This window comes from Triticum aestivum, chromosome 6B, assembly GCF_018294505.1.
Source record: "Triticum aestivum cultivar Chinese Spring chromosome 6B, IWGSC CS RefSeq v2.1, whole genome shotgun sequence".
In the NCBI taxonomy this organism is placed as follows: domain Eukaryota; kingdom Viridiplantae; phylum Streptophyta; class Magnoliopsida; order Poales; family Poaceae; genus Triticum; species Triticum aestivum.
This window is the reverse complement of record NC_057810.1, coordinates 33829678-33849021: the sequence shown is the minus strand read 5'-3', so window position 1 is coordinate 33849021 and position 19344 is coordinate 33829678. Positions and strand designations below refer to the sequence as shown.

Genomic DNA, 19344 nt, shown 5'->3' with positions numbered 1-19344 from the left:
CCTTCTCCGCGCTACTCCGGCGGGACGTCTTCCTCTGCGGCGCGATCGACCCATCGCCGCGCGTTGGTGCGCCCCGCCGCCTGTACGACCTAAACCACCAGTCGACTATGCCCTAACATCGCTGTGCTCGCTGGACAAAGGAGATGGGTCGTGCGTAGAACGTGTACCAGTGACAGGGGGAATCCATCCGTGCTTGATGCGGGCGATCTGTCCAGCCGACGCGCGTGCGATTTGGGCGAATCCAGCCCACTCGAGCACCAGGATCCGGACGAAACGCGCGATGCGGGTGGATCTGGGTACGCTCGATCGTCTGTGAGGGAATCCAGGCTTCTTTTGCGTCAGGGATGCTTGCGCCATAACATCTGATGTCTTGTTTTTTTTCCTCAGGGAAGTGTGGTTGGGGAACGATAAGCTTGTGTTGTGCATAGGTACAAGGAGGGACTCGCAATGTGAACATGCCCGCACAAACAATCGCAGAAATGGTGAGCTCTTTCTTCCTTAATTCAGCTTGGCGGGATGCGGCAATAAATCAGGTCTATTTTACGTCCTCTATCCAACTGATAATTCCTTCCCAGAAGGATATAAATATTTGGAGTATCAACTGTTAGTACCGTATGAAATGCGGAACAGTGGATAAAAAGAACCCTACATTTGTCTGCTTGGAGCTTCAACTTGGCTATTATTTCAGTCCTCTTCAATCAAATATTTTCACAAATTCAAAGTCCAATCGATCTATCACGATGATGTTAATCTCTTGTATCGAATGTTTCTGTTGATGTATGAGACAAATCATAGTTATAGTGCGCCACATGTTTTTTCCATTTCAGTAACTAAAAAGAATGTAAAACTGTTGATAATATTTTTGCATCTACTAACTGTCAGTGTCCATGGCCATGTTTTGTGGGATAAATGCTGTCCAATTCCTTCTTGGATGGCACACATTATTACTGTGCCTTCGTGTGGAAAAAGATTGGATGAATGGATCAGTTAGTTATATATGGTTAGCCCCAGTACGTTGAATTGGTTCTATATAGAAAAACCTAATGTTGGTGCCGGTGTTCTATTCCTTCTTGGATTCCAGTAACTTGAATCAATTCTGGATAAAATCAAAAGGTTAGTGACCCTGTAATTCGCACAATATGGATGCTTGTATTCCTCATTTTATATTCAATTAAAATCACAATATGGTTCATTATGCTATGCCATCTTGATGTGGTGTACAATAACAGTAGTGTGGTATCTGATGATCTTGAGAAATATGATGATTAATATATGAATGGTTGAAAGGATACAAAGTAATTGTTGATGAAGTAAAAATTGCACTTTATTGAAACAAATTTGAAGGGTATATAGATTCAGTTTGATATAGAAAAATGTAAAAAATAAATTAAATAGATGTGTTAATTAATGTTCCTTCTGCTATGTATAATACAAAGCCTTGTCTCTCTCTGTCATTTAAGTGCAATTTCGGTTTCGATAGTATGTCCACTTACTGATATATACACATGTTCTCTGGTAGGAATGCATCAGATGGCATAACTCTCCATGAGGCATGGAAATAAAAACAGACTGCCCAAATAATTTTGTTGTATATTCCTCATTTCTTGCTTATATAATCATTTTTACACTTCATAGGCCTTTGATTTTCCGTATATTTTTGGTAGTACTCTTTATTTAGGTTTCTATCTTCTTATTCCTTTGGTATGCAAAATGAATGTAGTAGACTTTCTTCGTTAGCAATACCATATGGTGACAACACAATTGTACCATGAACACCTTCCTAACCATTTCTGATGAATATTTCTTTATTTTTTAAGTGCATTGAACTGTTGTGCTCTTCTCGGGCAATAGAAATTTTATTATGTGCGACTTCATGTTCATTCTTGTCCATGTTTTTTTCCCTATAGCTTGGTTAAAATGCCTGCCATGCTATTTTATATCAACATTCCAATATTTTACATATTCAAGTGACCCTAACATATTTGCAACAATTTCCTTCACTGCCCTTATAAGAGCTATCAATTTCTTGCTTAGGAGACACTTTCTTGATATGTACTTGTAGATCTATACAATCTACAATTATTATCAAAACCCTAAAATGTATTGAAGTACTAAAATATGAACGTTCATGTGCAACAATGTGTGCTTTCATGTTTAACTTTAAGATCATCAGACCTAGGGAAAAAAGTTCTTCCTTACTATCCATTACAACTTCATTTTTCTCATGTATATATTTGAAAATCCTATCCTTCTATTGTAAATATAGACGGGCGCGGCAACGTGCGCCAGCAAAGATCTAGTAACTAACAATAAGGGCTCTGCTTCCAGCGTTCCTCTGCCTGCCCCGAGGGGAGGGGAGGGGAGCGTGTCTGCCTTCATCCCAGCGGCGGCGACGACTTCGTGTTCAGTCAACCACTCCCATCTGAAAACATTCTCAGGCCTTATTTGATTCGTGGGATAGATAAAACAAATGAATAGGAAAAAAACACAGAATTACAGCTACCTTAATCAAGCAATGGATTAATACAAATCATCAACAACATTCATGCAAGAAGCCGGCCGGAGTAATAGTTCGATTATTATTACAACAATCAGTCCATAGCTGACAAATCACGCACCACAACACAAATCACACAAGAGCAGCATGCATGTGAGCAACATAAGCAGGCAGGTCGCTCATACTGCCCAGGCTGAATGCACTCTCATTTATTTCTCCATCTTGATCAAAGCTTGCAATATGCATCATCTATCAAACCGGATGACGGATGCTTACTTTGACACATAAATGGCTCAATCAAGCGGAGCTGCCCAAACCAACCAAATCAAATCAAACCAAATCAAACTCTGAGGATGGCACCGCCACACCATGGCAATGCAGATCCATGCAGCTGCAGAGGCTCCGCGCCTCGGCGTTGCAGATGCAAAAGCACAACCAAACCAATCAAAACAACATGAAGTAGAGAAAGCAACACGAAACGATACACTGCAGCGAAGACATCCGCTGCGTAAGGGGCACCATAGGATGACAGGATCGACACTCCTGTCCCATGGAAGGAACTGATTACCTACGGTGCAGCAAAAACAAATCGTCAATGAGATGATTGGTTCACTACACATACATAGTATCGGAACTAGACTAGTACAAATTAGAATGGTGAAACATGTTGGCTGGCCCTCCAATAGAGTTGGCGATGAAAAGAGAGCCAGGTCATATGTATCTCACCTTAGTACTGTGCCTCTTTGCTGCTGGGCCTTGTAGTGTGACGAGTGGTTATGATCATAGAACGAAGGGTGGTGATTCGCCTCCACCCCGTCCCATTCCAGATTATCCCACCAATCCTTCTCGCAGTCCACACTAGGCAGCTTCTCTCTGTTTCCGCTGACGGCTGGTAGGCTCCTAAGGCTCCAGCAACCCCTGATCTTGACGGTCTCCAAGTTGGGCGCGGATATTCTGCTCCCACAGATGTGCTGCAGGCTGGGGAGCTCGTACAGGTGAATGCGCCTTAGCTTGGGGCATCCTATAATTCTCTGGCGCTTTTTCTTAGGATCCAGAGCGAAGACCTCCTTTAGATCACCACAACACACAATCTCCAGGGTATCCATATGAGGCAAAGTGTCCAGAGAGTCAGACAAGGGAAGCACATGTATGAGTCTAGGGCAATGGTCCAGGTGCAATAGTACTATGTGTGCAAAGGAAAACATACGTATTGCATTCCAATCACAGATGTAGCATGCCTTTGGGAGTTCAGATGCCCAGAATGTGGCCAACTCATAACAGAAGCTATCACCCTTACTTGGTTGGGGAGTATAAAAGACAGTACGCAGCTTGGGACATCTCTCGACTCGGCACCATTCAAGCCACCTCCAGCATGAACCTTGTGGTTGAGGGCATGTGATGCAAGTGATGGATGAGCTATCATGCACGTGAAGCATGCGAGCATTGTTAACTATGAAACCAGGAAAAACGGCACCAACATTAATTCCTTCAGTGTTGCTCTGTTTTTGCTGTAGTAGTCCCCTCTTCACCTCGGGCTTATCTTGTATGTGAACATACCAGTCTTGAGCCCTTGGAGTAGGAGTAGCTGGGCAAGCCCACATCCAGCTGATTGCACCTTCATTATCAGCGCCAGCCTGTAGGTCCCTTTGAAAGAAGGCATCCCTTGCATATAAATAATTATCAGGCTGACACAGACTCCGGATTCCTTGAGCAACTTCACTGTCACCAGCAGTAGCACCACTTGTAGGAGATGAACCCATTTCCATATATACATGACTCTGCTCAATATATCTTTTAATCGGTTCAAGCGACCTAAGGATCCTTGTATCCGTTGCAGAGATGTACCATTTAACTTCAAATGGTGCATGTGGACTGATGCCCAGATCTGTAGCAGTAGCAACAAGAATAGATGATGACCCCATAGCTGCAATAGGATCCCTGGGTTTTTCTTCCCAATTAGCTTGGCCAGGTGATGTAGATCGTATGGTGTTGATGTGCAGTACCTCCAAAACCTTTGTCATGATGTATTCTGATGGCCATAATATTGCACAGAGCTTCTCGCAGCCCAGCAAGATGAGACGTTTGAGGTTTTGGGCTATCACTTCCCTGAGGTCAAGGGTTTTCACTATTGTGCCCGAGAGGTCCAGCTCCTCGAGTCTCTCCATTTTTCCTACCAGTAGTATACTCTTCAACTGAGAACAACCCCGGAAGGAAATGCTAGATGTGTTGGTGCCATAAGATCTAGTTTTGAAGGTGAATGACTCAAGCGATGGGGGCAGCACGCCGGGGACAACTTGTTCCAGTTCAAAACAATTGTCAAGGATGATCGTCTTGAGGAAGCTTGCGCTGGACAGGTCAGGGAATGGTGCATGATTAATAAAGTAGTTCCATGATTCTACGTGGACCTTGACAAGGGAAGGTCCCCTGCCACGTAAATCATTTATGCCCCAATCTCCCTCTACATACAACTCCCTGAGGTCAGCCATAAAGTTCATCATCTCTTCTGATAGTAATCGATACCATCGTGTATAACTCAGGTGCAGCACCCATAGCTTCTGGAAGCATGACATGTCTTCGTTGTGGATTGGATGCTTATCACATGCGATACTACTGCATGTATCTAGCAGGAGGAATCTTAGCTGGCTGCAACACAGGAAGGGAGGCGATTCAAAACCGAATCTGCAATAACAGAGATGTAACACACGCAGCTTGCTGCTGTGTGAATGTTGGAATATGCCATCTGGTAATGTAGTGATTGGGCTATGGCGTTTACTATATGGCAAGGCGAAGAAGGATGTCGCCTCAGAAAGCAGCATGCCAATCTCATCAGGTGGCAGACCCTTATCTCTCTTGTGTACCACCAAAACCCAGCGGTCACGAAGCCTGCACTGCAGCTGCAGGTGACGACGAATGCCATCAGAAGCCGACTCTCTCGAGTCTAGAAGCCAATCCAAATGCACGTTTCTCTGTAGAGCATCGGCAACTCCCCATGCTGATGTATCACCTTGCCCTTGTATAATCCCATCGCATACCAAGTAGTTTGAAGCATGGTTCCCCCAGTTCCTCTCCCAGTACCCCCAGTTCCCCCGGTTGGGGAGCCTGGCAGATCCCAGTGCATAGGCGTACTGGAAGCACTTCTCAACTATCATATGGTTCATGTAAGGCTCTGGAATACCCAAATAAGTGACAACCTCCTTGGCCTCTTCCAATAATGCTTCATCACGGATGCAATCATCATGAGAATAGTCGACAACAACATCAGTATGCAGCCTCATGTTAGAGACCTCCATGTTTCCTTCTCTCCAGATTCTGGTTCTGGAACTAAAACTCGGTCGAAACCTCCCGTGCCAGGTCCACAGCACCCTATTATTCAAAATTGGTATTACTGGGACACCACACTCGTACAGATCAATGTATTTGTCACTCCCATTGTGAAATATCACTACAAATCTGCTGTTAGCAAGCTTTCTGAAGATTTCTGTGCTGATATCTGCTATCACCCCTCGAGAGCCTTCGTCTATCAAATTAAAATCATCCTCCTCGTCCCACCAATCGAAGATGGCCATCACCGACAGCGGAAGCTCCAGCTCCTCCGCGATTGCCTTTTGCAGGGCCCTCATGCTTTTCCACAACGAGCAATCCACATGAATAACCCTGTCAAACTTTGATTTCGATGATTTCAGACGTTGCGCTACTACCTTGAGTGCCGCTGATGCCCCAAATCCATGCCAACCACTGACGAAGATCACATTTCCTTTGCTTGTATCCTCCAAAATGCCAATTATCTCTTCTGCTGCAGCATCGATGGTTTTTGCTTGGATCTTGATCTCCTGCAATGTTCAACAACAACAATATCAAATGTGGTTCATCACTTTATCCTTGTTTCTTCAATTATTTCATTTCAAACTACAAGGTGCATCATGACAAAATGAAAAAGCTCCTACGGAGGAACACAACTAATTGATGAAAAGATCCTAGTCCGATGAGCTCACTAGCTAAAGGAACCAAGTAAGTCACAAATCTGCAGCATTAAACACTGAGGATTGAAGTGCATGCGTGCTGGACAACATACCTCTGGTGTAGGCATGATGAATCGAATCAATCGTTCAAATGTCAGCAGTTCCGGTTGGAATCTCTAACCCATAGAACAGTCTACAGCAATCTCCAGATCCAATTTCCTTCCTTTCCTAAATAAAGCACAAGAGATCGACACAATCATTTGGAGAAGTTACAACATGATGCTTTGTTCAAGGAAGTATAATTTGGAGAAGAAATTAAACAATCTGCAGATTACAAAGGATTGATGTAGTTACCTTGATTAATTCCTGCACTGACCTCGCGTAGTGACTGATGAATACAAGCTCAACTAGCTAGCATGGGAAACAGCCCATGCATAAGCAATGCGTACACATTAGCTGCTTTCCTTGTGCTTGCTTTGCTTTCTCTCTCAAAAGCAAAAGCTGTGAATTCTTTGCTTCTACACACCACATCCATCATCAGATTCTTTGCTTGCTGCTTTAAAGATCACAGGGATATAAAGGTAAAGACAAACCTGGGTTGTTTGCTTTGTTTGGCCAACTTATGTATGAGGCTACGATTCCCTTGTGTAACAGGCAGTGTGTTTTTCGGCATAGAGGCTGCACTGCACCTAAAACATGATCCTAAATACTTCCTTTTCATGTAGATACTTCCATGAAAACCAATAATAAACTCTCTTGAGAAGGAGTTTTAAAGTAGATCAAGTTATATAATTGTATTTATATAGCCATAAGAGTAAATTACATTTTGGACCACATACTCTTACCGTCTTACCACAACCACAAGGACTTGAAAAGAAAAAGCATGCTTCAGCGCGCCGGTAAAATCTAACAGCAGTAACTTGCTGCACGTATATCCTGATTGGCCTTCCTAACGACAACATAGACCATCACTGGAAAGCAAAAACGCAAGAAATAATCCGTCAGGCAGGATACTAGTCCTCGGAAAGTAACGCTATGGTGAAGTTGCATCTTCACAAGAATTATTCTGTGTCTGCACTATCAGATTCACCGGGACATGATAGATGCTAGCTTAAGAGGATATGAAGCAAATGCAGACATGGTGCGACAAATCAGCTAGAAGCATTTATCAGAAAAGCTAATTACAATGTATCAAGGGAAATTTATTGAAGGAAAATCAGTTCTTTGATCTTGCAAGCAGGAGTAGATTTGAGGGGCTAACCTGGACTACTACTTCCTTCAGTTCAGCATGAAGGTGAGCATCTGCATCTTTAGTACAGGAAGTAGGCCATATCCTGCTCTTGTTCTTTGCAGGGGCGGATCCAGTGGCACCGCCTCCTAAAATGTAAATTTTATTCTAGTGTATACTAGTTAGGCTAATCTGCATGGATTACATACAAGTGCCGAAATGTGGGAGTGTCAAGCTTGGCACCCCCTGCTACTATGAAATTCCAAATCCACCACTTTTGAGATGGAAAACTTTGGAGATGTGATATCTAGTAGGTTGCGTTCGTCACATCTGAAGGAAGTCAAGAAAACAGTATCTTGTTTGTTATATTGACAGAAGATGGCTCCAAAATGAGGATGGATTGAATCAGATATACTGGAAACAGCAAATGTAGTTTCATCACTTCCAGCTCCCAGAACCGAATTACACACCGTGAACCGTCGTAGGCAGTCATGATCAGAATTAACGACAGCCCATTCAGCCTAAGTTTTCACCTACAGAACAGGGACAAGGAAGAAGCCAGTTTTGCGACATTAACGCAATGCAATTATATCCCCTGTTTCGACGTCGGTATTGAGCCGAAGTAAACTTGAATCGAGTGGCAACATGTACCAAGACAACGGACGAACTGCAACGACCAACAGAATGTAAAATTCCAGATCCGCCACTTTTGAGATGGAAAACTTCAGACATGTGATGTAGCAGATTCTGTGCGTCACATCTGAAGGATGCCAAGAATACAGTATCTTCTTTCATTAACAGAAGATGGCTCCAATATCAGAATGGACTCGGATATTCTACTGGAAATGATAAGTGTAGTTTCATCACTTCCAGCTTCCAGAACCAAATTACACACGGAGCACCGCTGTAGGCTGTCATAATCAGAACTGACAACACATTCAGCCTAAATTTTTGCCTATAGAATAAGAAGAGGGAAGATACCAGTTTTGCAACATTAATTGAACACGATTATATCCTCTGTTTCAATGTCAGCATTGAACTGGGGTAAATTTGAATCTTGTGGTAACGCCAAAGTTACGAGGGAATTGCAACGAACCACAGATTGTAAGTAAGGTGCTAACATGTAGCAGAAGTATACCGACTTGACAGAATCTGAATACTGACTGCCCATGATACTGACTGCGTTTAAGTGTAGTTTAATCACTCCCAGCTTCCAGAACGGAATTGCACACCGAGCACCGCCGTAGCCAGTCATGATCGGATATTAACAACGCATTCAGCCCAAGTTTTCACCTACAGAACAAGGACAATGAAGAAGCCAGTTTTGCGACATTAACGCAATGCAATTATATCCCCTGTTTCGACGCCGGTATTGAGCCGAAGTAAACTTGAATCGAGTGGCAACATGTACCAAGACAAGGGACGGATTGCGACGAACCACAGAATGTAAGTAAGGCGCTAACATAGTGACATGTGCTGGATCTGAATGCGGACTGCACAGGATAGATACTGCGCGTTTGGGAGCGCAGGGATTTTACAGAGAAGGTGGTTACCGCAGGTTGCTGGCTCGAATTAACCAGCAACAAGAAGAAGAAAAAGGTGAGGATTTGGGACCATGTTGCTGTTCTAGGGCTCAGGAGGGGGAGGGGGAGGCGCCACGGCCATCGGAGATTGGGAGGGAGGAGTGGGGATGCGCCATGGGAGAGAGGGGAGGGGAGGGGAGGGGAGGTGATTGGGGGCGCTGCTCGTGGGGACATACAGGGAGGAGCGGGGCCGTGCCGTGGAGAAGACGGCGGGTCGAGTCGTTCGCCGATGTAGGTTTCGCTGGTGGCCGCCGCCCGTCGGCCTCCCCTCGCGCCGCGGAGGCGGAGCTTGTCGGCTCGGGAGGGAGAAAGGTGTAAGAGATCCGAGAAATGGGATCTTTTTCCCACTTTACTTTTAACTTTGATTTTATTTGCACCCATGAGATTGACCGACGGGGCCGGGCCGCTAGCCATTGAGACAACCCAGACCCACGTGTAAATTATCATACGCAATGGAAAGTTGAGCAAATGTTATAAATTTTTATTATTTCTGGTGTTCGTTGTACTGCCATAATTGAAGATGAATAGATCGGAAGTTTTCTAAAAAAAAAAGAAATGCACGATTAACGGTTGACCTCTCTGTCAAAATGAGCTAGGATGAACGCGGTGTCGTATCCTGTATCCCATGAAACCGCTTGTGTTGTGCGTCCCATCGTTACCATCCATACAATCAAAATCTGATGTCTGTTGTGCGTCCGCGTTAATTTTGCAGAAAAGCGCCTGTCTCCTCCCTTCTCAGTCACGTCAATTTTTCAAACACCCCATGCCCCAAACCAAGGCAGCTCCACCGATTCCCCTAGCTCCCAAAATCGTTTGGTCCTTCCAATCCCCGTTCCCAACGGCCGCCATGGCGACGGTGCCACGGCGGAATACGTGTCTACAGGACGATCGACCGTGACAGGGAAGGGGGATCATTATTACCTCCCAATCATTTTCCAATCACGATTGCCGCTAGATTCAGCAATGGCTGGCTGCCCGTGACGGAATGCATATGCCCAACGATCACCATGACGGCCACATTCAGCGCAATCCCTCGATTAGCACAACACCATCTCCATCACAGGTCGTTACCACCGGTATGCGGCGGCCGCCTACATGGATCTTCGTTGCTGGCTGCCGACGCGACGGCATTGGACATGTATCTTCGTTGCTGGCTGCCGACGCGACGGCATTGGACATGGATCTTCGTTGCTGGTTGCCGACGCGACGTCATTGGACATGGATCTTTGTTGCTGGCTGCCGACGCAACGGCATTGGACATGGATCTCCGTCTGATGCTGTTGTCGTGAAGGCCACCCGCACGGCTTTTCATTGGTACTCGTAGATACCATGTTATGCTGTAGCTACAATCAACAAAGTGAATCGCCATCACGCCCCAGGCGGCCGCTCTGGCTGCCTGGGGCCTAAATCCGCCTATGAAGGGACTGGGGGTGACGTCGAGCTAGCAATGCCCCGTTGATATATTTTGTGTTTCTTCTTATTACTGGTAGAAGAAGGGGGTAAAATCGATAATCCACTTCTAAGCCGAGTTTCAGCTACACCTGCGCTGACGAAAAAAAATCAAAACAAATACAAGAAAAATTCAAAAAATTCACAATTTTCTTTGTACGGTAGATGATTTGATGCGCGAGGTCCGCTTCAATTTTTAAATTATTTGAACATCTGAGCAGCTCTCGGCAAAAATAACAAATCCAGCCTCTGTAAAAAAGCTTACCGTTCAAGCACGGCTCTGACCCGATTTGCTTTTTTTTTTTTTTGCCGAGAGCTACTCAGATGTCTAAATTATCTGAAAACTGAAGTGGACCTCACGCAATAAATTTTCTACCATTAAATTTTCTTTGAAAGTTTTTGAATTTTTTGAGTCTTGTGATTTTTTTCCTGAGCGGGTGCAGATAAGTCTGGGCACCGAAACCGCTGCACTCAGAAGAAAAAAAATCATGTTCGTACCGTGAAGGCACGGTTGTAACCTCGATTTGATCCGGAGCCGGACGTGTCCCGTCGCGAAGCTTCCGAACGTGCTGTAAAGTCTTCCCGAGTTTGCCCCTGGCACCAGCAATTATTTATCCGCCCGCTGCCATCGGCGCCCTCCTTAGCAAAGGCACAGATCCAGACCGGGCGGAACCCGCTCCCCACATCCAGTCCCTCCCCACCTCCCGCGATTAGGGTTTCCGCCGCCGACGCCGCCGCGCCGTCCGTCTCGCCCGCCGGCCAGTCCTCGTCACCCCCTCCCCAGCGAAGCGCCGGTCGCCGCCGCCGCCGCCATGTACGGGCACCGCGGGTAAGCTCCCTCTCCCATGCCAGGAACCTTTCTCGATTCGCCTCGGTACGGGGGCGGTTTCCTCTTATTCCGCCTGTGGGTTTGCGATTGGCGTGCCTAGGCTGTTTAGGATGTTAGTTCACTCGTAGATTTTGGCTTGGTGGTTCGTTAGTTGCCGTGGCCCGTGTAGATTGCATGGTTAGCCTCCCTGTTCTGGGATTGGATTTAGAGTCTCTAGTCTGTTTTGATTTGAACCCGTCTGCTGAGTTAGTTTTGTCTGCAAATCTGCGCGACGTGCCTTGACGTTGCGGGTGTGACAATCTGTCGGAAGGTCAGTTCGAATTTTTAGCCCAATCCATTTGGGTTAAATCTACGGAATTTGTATTTCTACTGGCCATCCCTGTTTCCTGTTTTTCGATGTACAAACTCGAACCTAAGTTAGGCCTTTGCATCGTGATGTGGGTCTCAGTGTGTGATTCCGCATGGTGATACTGATGCATAAAACTTGGTTTGGTATGGAATTGGCAACCTGTTTTAAGTTGTTAGTTTACTTGTGGATTTTGACATAGTGAACCCCTAGTCACTTAATGCTTGTGGAGCATTTTTTGTTTGTTCTGAACCTGTCTGTTATGTCAGTTTTCATGTGAGAAGCTTGCTGTGGTAGTTTATCGCAAAGCTTGCGGTTGTGATAACCTTAGTCCTACCCATTTAGGTTGTATATCGACTTAATATTGCAACAGTAACAGCTGATCATTTGGAGGAAATATAAACCTACTTCCTGGGTGCAGTTGTTAAAACTTGGTGCTAATGTAGGCCTTTTAATTCATAATGAACTATGCTCATGGTCTCCATATGTCGTTCAGCATGATAATAATGTATGCATTAAACTTCGCTGGTACCATGGATAGCTCAGACTTTATACAACATTAAAAACGGAAGTATGCTTTGTTAATCTGAACGAAAGACAAAGTTTGCCCCTGATGAAGTATGTTCTGAAGCATCAGCTTTTAAATTTATGAATAATGTTTATAATTACTGAAACTTGATCTGCTTTATCTTTTTGCCCACTTAAGACTTGGATTAGATAGGAATTATTGGATGTACTTTGCTGCTTGAATTTTTAAGTACAACATAATATTCTGCTACCCATGTCATCATCCTTTTACCTGCGTTCAAGTAATGAATGTCGTCGCATTTCAGTTCTCTTTACCTGCCAAGCATTAGTAGTACCTTCTGTAGATTATTTAATTTATGCGCAATTACTTCTCTTTATATGTTTGGGTTATTTTTTATGAAAATGGGATTGAGAGATGGGGGGATATTCTCCTTTTTCTTTTTGGGATTGGATTATTTGAAGGGCAATGATGGGAAGCGGGGGGGTTTCGGATGGGTACGAGGGATCAAAGAGGCCACGAATGATGGAATCGAATCCATACTTCGCAGTGAACGCAGGGAGCCCGCTGGACGTCTCAAAGCGGGCCAGGATGATGGAGCCAGGCCCCCCATATTTTGCAGGCATGGGAAGCAGTGCTGGTGGCAGCGGAAGCGGCTTCTACCCTAGCTACGGCGGCAACATGGCTGGTGCTGCAGGGGTTAACAGTGGCATCCAAAACTTTCCAGCGGTCCGTCTGCGAGGGCTCCCTTTTGACTGCGAGGATGTTGACATCAGCAAGTTTTTCGCTGGGCTGGACATAGTGGACTGCCTCCTGGTCCACAAGAATGGGCGCTTCTCTGGCGAGGGATTTGTTGTCTTCCCTTCATCCATGCAAGCGGAGTTTGCGCTGCACCGCAACAGGCAGAACATGGGCAGGAGGTACGTGGAGGTTTTCAGATGCAAGAAGCAGGATTACTACAGCGCAATAGCCGCCGAGGTGAACCAGGGTGGCGGTGCTCTCCTTGAGCCGGAGCACCGGCACTCGTCGCCTCCTCTGCGGTCCAGGAGGCTGTCTGAAGACAAGAGCAGCATGGAGTACACTGAGGTGCTGAAGCTGCGCGGGCTCCCCTACTCCGCCAGCATCGAGGACATCATCAAGTTCTTTGTGGAGTACGAGCTGACGGAGGAGAACGTGCACATCGCGTACCGCGGGGACGGCAGGGCCACTGGCGAGGCCTTTGTCGAGTTCCCGACGGCCGAGGTTGCCAAGACTGCCATGTGCAAGGATAAGATGACCATCGGGACGAGGTACGTGGAGCTGTTCCCGTCGACCCCGGAGGAGGCGAGCAGGGCGAAGCCGCGAGGCAGGCAGTGAGCGGTGTCCTGCCAGACGCTGAGCACTGGGTGTGAGAACAGCTGCTGCATCTCGTTCCAGTTTCAGCCTTTTCGCTCTTCATGCTTTATTATAATTGTATCATCAATCATGTCGGATTGTGTTTAGTTTGGGCTCCTGTTTCTAGCTTTGTGGAGACATTTTCTGATGCGACTTGTCTCGAACTGCCTGCCTCTTGAGGGAAAAAGTGGTGTATGAGATACTTTGCTGAGTGTGTAACTGTTACCATCCTTTGTTTAAAGAGAAGCACTTGTACCTCATGATAGTCTTTTTTTCTTGTTATTCTGTGGGCAGAGATTATCTCTTTTGATTACTTTTGTTGTTTTTTTGATTACTCATCGTGCCAAAACTCTCGATCACGTTATTAGAAGGTAATGCAAAAAGGCCCACTGGTCTACCTGAAAACATCTCCACCTCTGCTGTAGTAGTGTTAATGTTAGCCTTGCGAGTGTGCTGTATACACCTCTGTTGCAGGCGTGCTCAACAGGACTCAACGATTGGAATTTAGAAACGTTCACAAGTTCAGAAATGAAAACTCGCAGATGCTTGCGAGTAAATTGTACTAGAACAAAAGCGTTGACTGGCCCCGCCCCGTCCTCTGCAAGCTGCATTAGTAGTCTTCGGCGAGGTGCAATGCATCTTCTTTCTCATGAGGGCATATGTACTTCTCAACAAATAGCTTCTCGCCTAACTTGGCAACTGTATTGTAATTCCAGTCACGGCCCTCCAAGCTGTAAAATGTACTCCCTCCGTTCCTAAATAATTGTCTTTCTAGAGATTTCAACAAGTGACTACATACGGAGCAAAATGAATGAATCTACACTCTAAAACATGTCTACATACATCCGTATGTTGTAGTCCATTTGAGATGGCTAGAAAGATAATTATTTGCATGTTGCAAACCCAACCTTGGAGGCTCGGAGATTAGGTGATCGAACATGTGCCTAATACATTCATTTGACCTCATCACGGTAGATCAAAGCTTAAAAAACAACAATTCTCACCTTGCCATTTGACCATGTGTCTTGGGTGCCTCCTCTAAGAAATTCAATTTGTCTCAAGCACATTAATCCAAGTGAAGAGGTAGGTCTAAAGTTTCTTTGTTTGAGAACACAGTACAATGGAGACCCTCACATACACACATGCAGTCACTCATATGTGGACACACATGACACTCAGGATGCAGCGTGGGTGTCCCACCTCTGCCCACTTCATCCCAATACAACTTGGTGGGCTTGAGCGGGAAGCCCGCCAAAGCTTAGACGGATTAGGTGGGTTTAGTGGGCCAAGCTGTAGAATAACAGATGGAATCCTAATAGATGAATTAAAAAAAGTCCATTTTACTACCCTGAACAAGCTTGATGGTTCACATAACCCCTGATCATTTTTTTTTCCTGCTCTCTTAACCCCCTGATCTATCCAATAGAGTTCAGAAACGGTCTTAAGCGGGTTTGCTTAGGTGGTTTGCCGATGTGGACGAGGTCAAAGTGGTATTTGACCAGTGGACTCCCTTTTCAAGCAAACCCACCAGCAAGTCGCACCCGCCGACGCACCCTTGCCGGCGCTCCCCTACCCAAGCTCGCCCCCGCTGCCACTCAACCTCGGCCGCGCGCTGCTGCCGTTGTGCCCACCTGCTGGAGCAGTCCCGAATCTCCTCGCGCACCTCGCTCCTGAGAAGAGAGGAGGCGGAGGCGTTGCAGCGGCGACACATGCCAGCGAACAACAGCCTCCCCGTCGCTGTTGACCAAGCTGGGCTCGTCTGGACTTTGACAGCGCCACACACCGCAGGGCACGTTTGGCAGGGGCATGGCTACGACGGCCAACTCTTGAGCGCGGACAGGGAAGAAGGTAGGGGAAGCAGAGCTGCGCGCCGCACCGGCGGTGGGAGGCTCCTCCTACGGCCGCGACCACGGCCGGCTGCGCCTGCACCATGCCCTCATGGTATATACTCTACTTTATTACTTTTAGTATGCTCATATACTATATCTAAGATACTCCAAAGCGAATTATGTGAAAAAATTGCATGTGAGCCCATGTTTTTATAATATTTGTGAAATACGTACATATTTGTACGTAAAAAGGAGTATGCTTAAAATATATTATATACTACATAAAAAATAGTATATATACTACCTAAACATTATTACATACTACATACTACGCGTACATACTCTCCGATATGATAGATACTACCTAAAACGTATGAAACAAAAGTGGGAGTAACTACATCCGGTAGTAGGAAAAATTTGTTATATATATATATATATATATATATATATATATATATATATATATATATGGGTTTCTATTATATACGTACTATTATATGTACACAAATTCTTAGTGTTAGGTATATGATACCTAGGCATAAATCTTACGATAGGCATGGCAGTATCTTTTGATTTTTAGTAGTCAAAATATAAAGATGGGTGCAGCATTTGTGTGTGTGTGCGTTGTATTCCGGTTACAAATACAAGACGAAAACAAGAGAGCGTACACAAGGTATTATAATGCGTACATATTTATAAGGAAACTAGGACATCATTTTATAGATGGAAATAAATTGCAAGGTATTATAATAACATGCATTATTATGGCAAGTATGGCATGCAACAATATTTGAAAAGTGATCAATCGCATGGGACTTACCTGCATGGTGCTTAGGTGCATGGTGCTTAGGTGCTCCAAATATTTTACCTATATACCTATATATATAGAACACCTTTTCCGTACTCCTGCGAGTACATACTCCCACACTCTAATGGATAAGGCATGCACACACCCGGTTAGATCTAACAGATGGATTCATTTGTTAAAAGAAATAAAAAACAATTTTGCTTTGTCCACCGCATGCACATAACAAACTAGAGAACTAAAAAGATGGCAGGCGGTCACTATTTTCTGGTTGGCCATACCAGTCTATACTATGTATCACTTTATTAATCTGTTTGAAGTATATATACTAGTACTCTTTGTCTAGTGAAAGTATATATACTACTCTAACTTTTAAGAACATATGTATTGTTTTCTTGAGTATGAATGTATCGCCCATGCATCTCCCACACAAAGCGTATAGTGACTCTTTTTAGCATGATATACTGCCTATGTTTTGAAGGAGTATATGCTGCATTTTCTAATGAGTATGGTGCACTTTTTACAAGTATATACCCTGTTTCTGTGATTATATACTGCCCATCTTTTGAAGAAGTATATACTAATGAGTATATGTTGAAGTATATACTGCCTAAATATAGTATGTCTTCGTGACTCTCAGAGGAAAACAATAGTGTGTTCATAGACGTAGTAGATATTTTTGTGAAAATGCGTATTTTGTGAAGTAGTCTGTATTTTTTTGAGGTTGCACATATTAAATTATCTAGGTTGACATATATTAAATTTTCGTGGTGTAGAATATGTTAGTTTTTTCTGATGAGGTATATACCATTTTTCAGAGAATAATTAAGGGATATATACTAGAACATTCTACCTCAGGCATATACTACTTGATTTTTTGTCGTAATACTATCTTTTTAGCCAGTTGAGTGCAAATGGAGTAAATACTATATACTCCTTTGCAACTACAATCTCAATGATGACAAAATGGGAGCATGTTCATCTGAGGTCGAAGCGTATATATCCATATATATTATTTAACTCTTTAATCAAAAGTGAAACAAATGTTGTATGATATATACTAAAATTTTTATGCACTATACATTTTATTTTGGGATGAAGCATATATTGTACAAATCTAAAGAAGTATATGTGGCCCAAAAAAAGGAAGTATATGGTCTCCGTAAAGTAGTATATACATATCGGATGGCAATCTGTACAATTTTTTGTGTTCTTGATCCTGGCAGCATGTTCCCAGCTAGCTACTATAGATTAGTAGAAGTAGACCGACGCGGCACGCAAGACATCACAGCTCGATGCATGAACCTCTAGAGAGTCGCTTGCCATGCATGCATGGATTCATTGCACCATGGCCGGCCGCGCTGAGCGCATCCATCATCGTCGGTCATGTATGGTCTCATCATCGTCCGTCGTCGAGCCGCCGCCGTCCGACGAACGACGTCTTCGTCGTCAGACGTCGGGCGTCAAGTAGGCGTCGGCGGCATCCGGTCTTCGACGTCCAGCAACCGTCGGCCTTGCCCCTTCTTCGTTGTCGATCTACCCGGCTACTGACTTCTTATTTGATGTGATCATGCAAGGAGCTGAGAGACTATCAGTAGATCGATGGATACATGGAGTTATTAACGGAGAATACCTCAAACTTTCTTACGTCTCCTACGTGCATCATTTGTTGTTGCCGGATGAAATGCAAGCCGACGCATCTCGGAGATTGTGTTGGTATCACCACCGGAGGAGTCGCCGTATAATCTGGTTTAATAGGTTGGCCAATAACACGCAATCCCTGTTGTCACGGAACCGATTTTTAACTGAATTGATCCATGCAAAGATCGGATCAGTACTAATTATTTAATGTAGTTAAATAACTATAAAATCGGCATGCATGTGTTGATCCGGTTGTGTGCTCACGGGGAAGGTGTTAGGAGTACATACTCCCAGGTGTATCAACCTATATATCAGAGCCCTGCAACTATCGAATAGATCAAAGCAAATAAAGCAAGGCACGTCTAAGAGCCTTTGGCAATCATCAAAGCGTTTCCTCTGTCTAGTTTATTTGATCGCAAAGTCTTTCGCCAAGATGCCGAGAGTTCCCGTAAAGGCAGGTTCGCATACGTAGGTATGCTAGACGTGCGTGTGTGATATTGTTCATCCATTAAGCTACTTGCAGTTCGTGGAGTTCCTGGGTGATTTGATCTAGAAGATCAAAAGTCAACAATTGGTATCTAGAGCCTCGGCGATCTACGATGACGGACAACGACGCTGGGTCAGTCAAGTCCGGCAACGGTGGTTCCAAGGGGAACAAGTCCGGCGACGGCGGTTCGAAGGCGAACACGAACAGCGACAAGGTGAAGAAGGGCGGCAAGTCAACGACTAGTGGTGGCGGAACAGGGGGCGCCAACATGCAGGCGCATCGCAACATCCCCATCCAGTACCCGATGCTCACCGGCGCCAACTACGGCGTGTGGGGGGTCAAGATGAAGATTATTCTCCGAACCCTTCGAGTGTGGGAGGCCATTACGGACGACGACGTCGACGAGGAGTGCGACGAAGGTGCCATGGCCGCCATAGCCCAGTCTGTGCCAGATTCCGTGCTGATGACATTGGCGGAGTTTGAGACAGCAAGAGAGGCGTGGAACGCACTCAAAGAGATGAGGATCGGAGAAGATCGCGTCACGAAGGCTCGGGCACAAGTGCTGAAGCGCCAATTTCACAAGTTGCAGATGGAGGAAACTGAATCGGTGAACGACTATGCCATGCGTCTGACTACTTTGGTGGGAGAGATCTGCGCGCTTGGTGCAAAGCTTGAGGAGACCGATATTGTGGAGAATTTTTTCAGTTCGGTGACTAATAAATTCACGTACATCATCGGCACGCTCGAGCAGCTTTACGACTTCGACAGCATGACCATAACGGAGGCGATTG

General features: G+C 45.0%; 2 protein-coding genes across 3 annotated transcripts; one reads left to right on the top strand and one right to left on the bottom strand.

Moving 5' to 3' along the window:
* Positions 1-2522: 2522 nt before the first annotated feature.
* On the bottom strand, positions 2523-9589 carry LOC123135569 (uncharacterized). The gene is made up of 6 exons (XM_044554680.1): positions 7718-9589; positions 7050-7427; positions 6811-6974; positions 6570-6684; positions 3224-6327; positions 2523-3065 (listed from the first exon to the last, which is right to left on the bottom strand). The coding sequence occupies exons 4-6, from the start codon at positions 6582-6584 to the stop codon at positions 3062-3064; spliced, it is 3123 nt and encodes a 1040-aa protein (XP_044410615.1). The 5' UTR covers positions 6585-6684; positions 6811-6974; positions 7050-7427; positions 7718-9589; the 3' UTR covers positions 2523-3061.
* Positions 9590-11329: 1740 nt separating this feature from the next.
* Positions 11330-14056, top strand: LOC123135568 (G-rich sequence factor 1). Of its 2 annotated transcripts, none has more exons than XM_044554679.1 (2): positions 11330-11545; positions 12968-14056. In XM_044554679.1, exon 2 carries the CDS (start codon positions 13009-13011, stop codon positions 13771-13773), a length of 765 nt encoding a protein of 254 aa, XP_044410614.1. In that variant the 5' UTR covers positions 11330-11545; positions 12968-13008; the 3' UTR covers positions 13774-14056. The 2 variants fall into 2 exon arrangements, with proteins under 2 accessions (XP_044410614.1, XP_044410613.1); XM_044554678.1 differs by having other exon boundaries at positions 11348-11545; positions 12882-14056.
* Positions 14057-19344: the final 5288 nt, after the last annotated feature.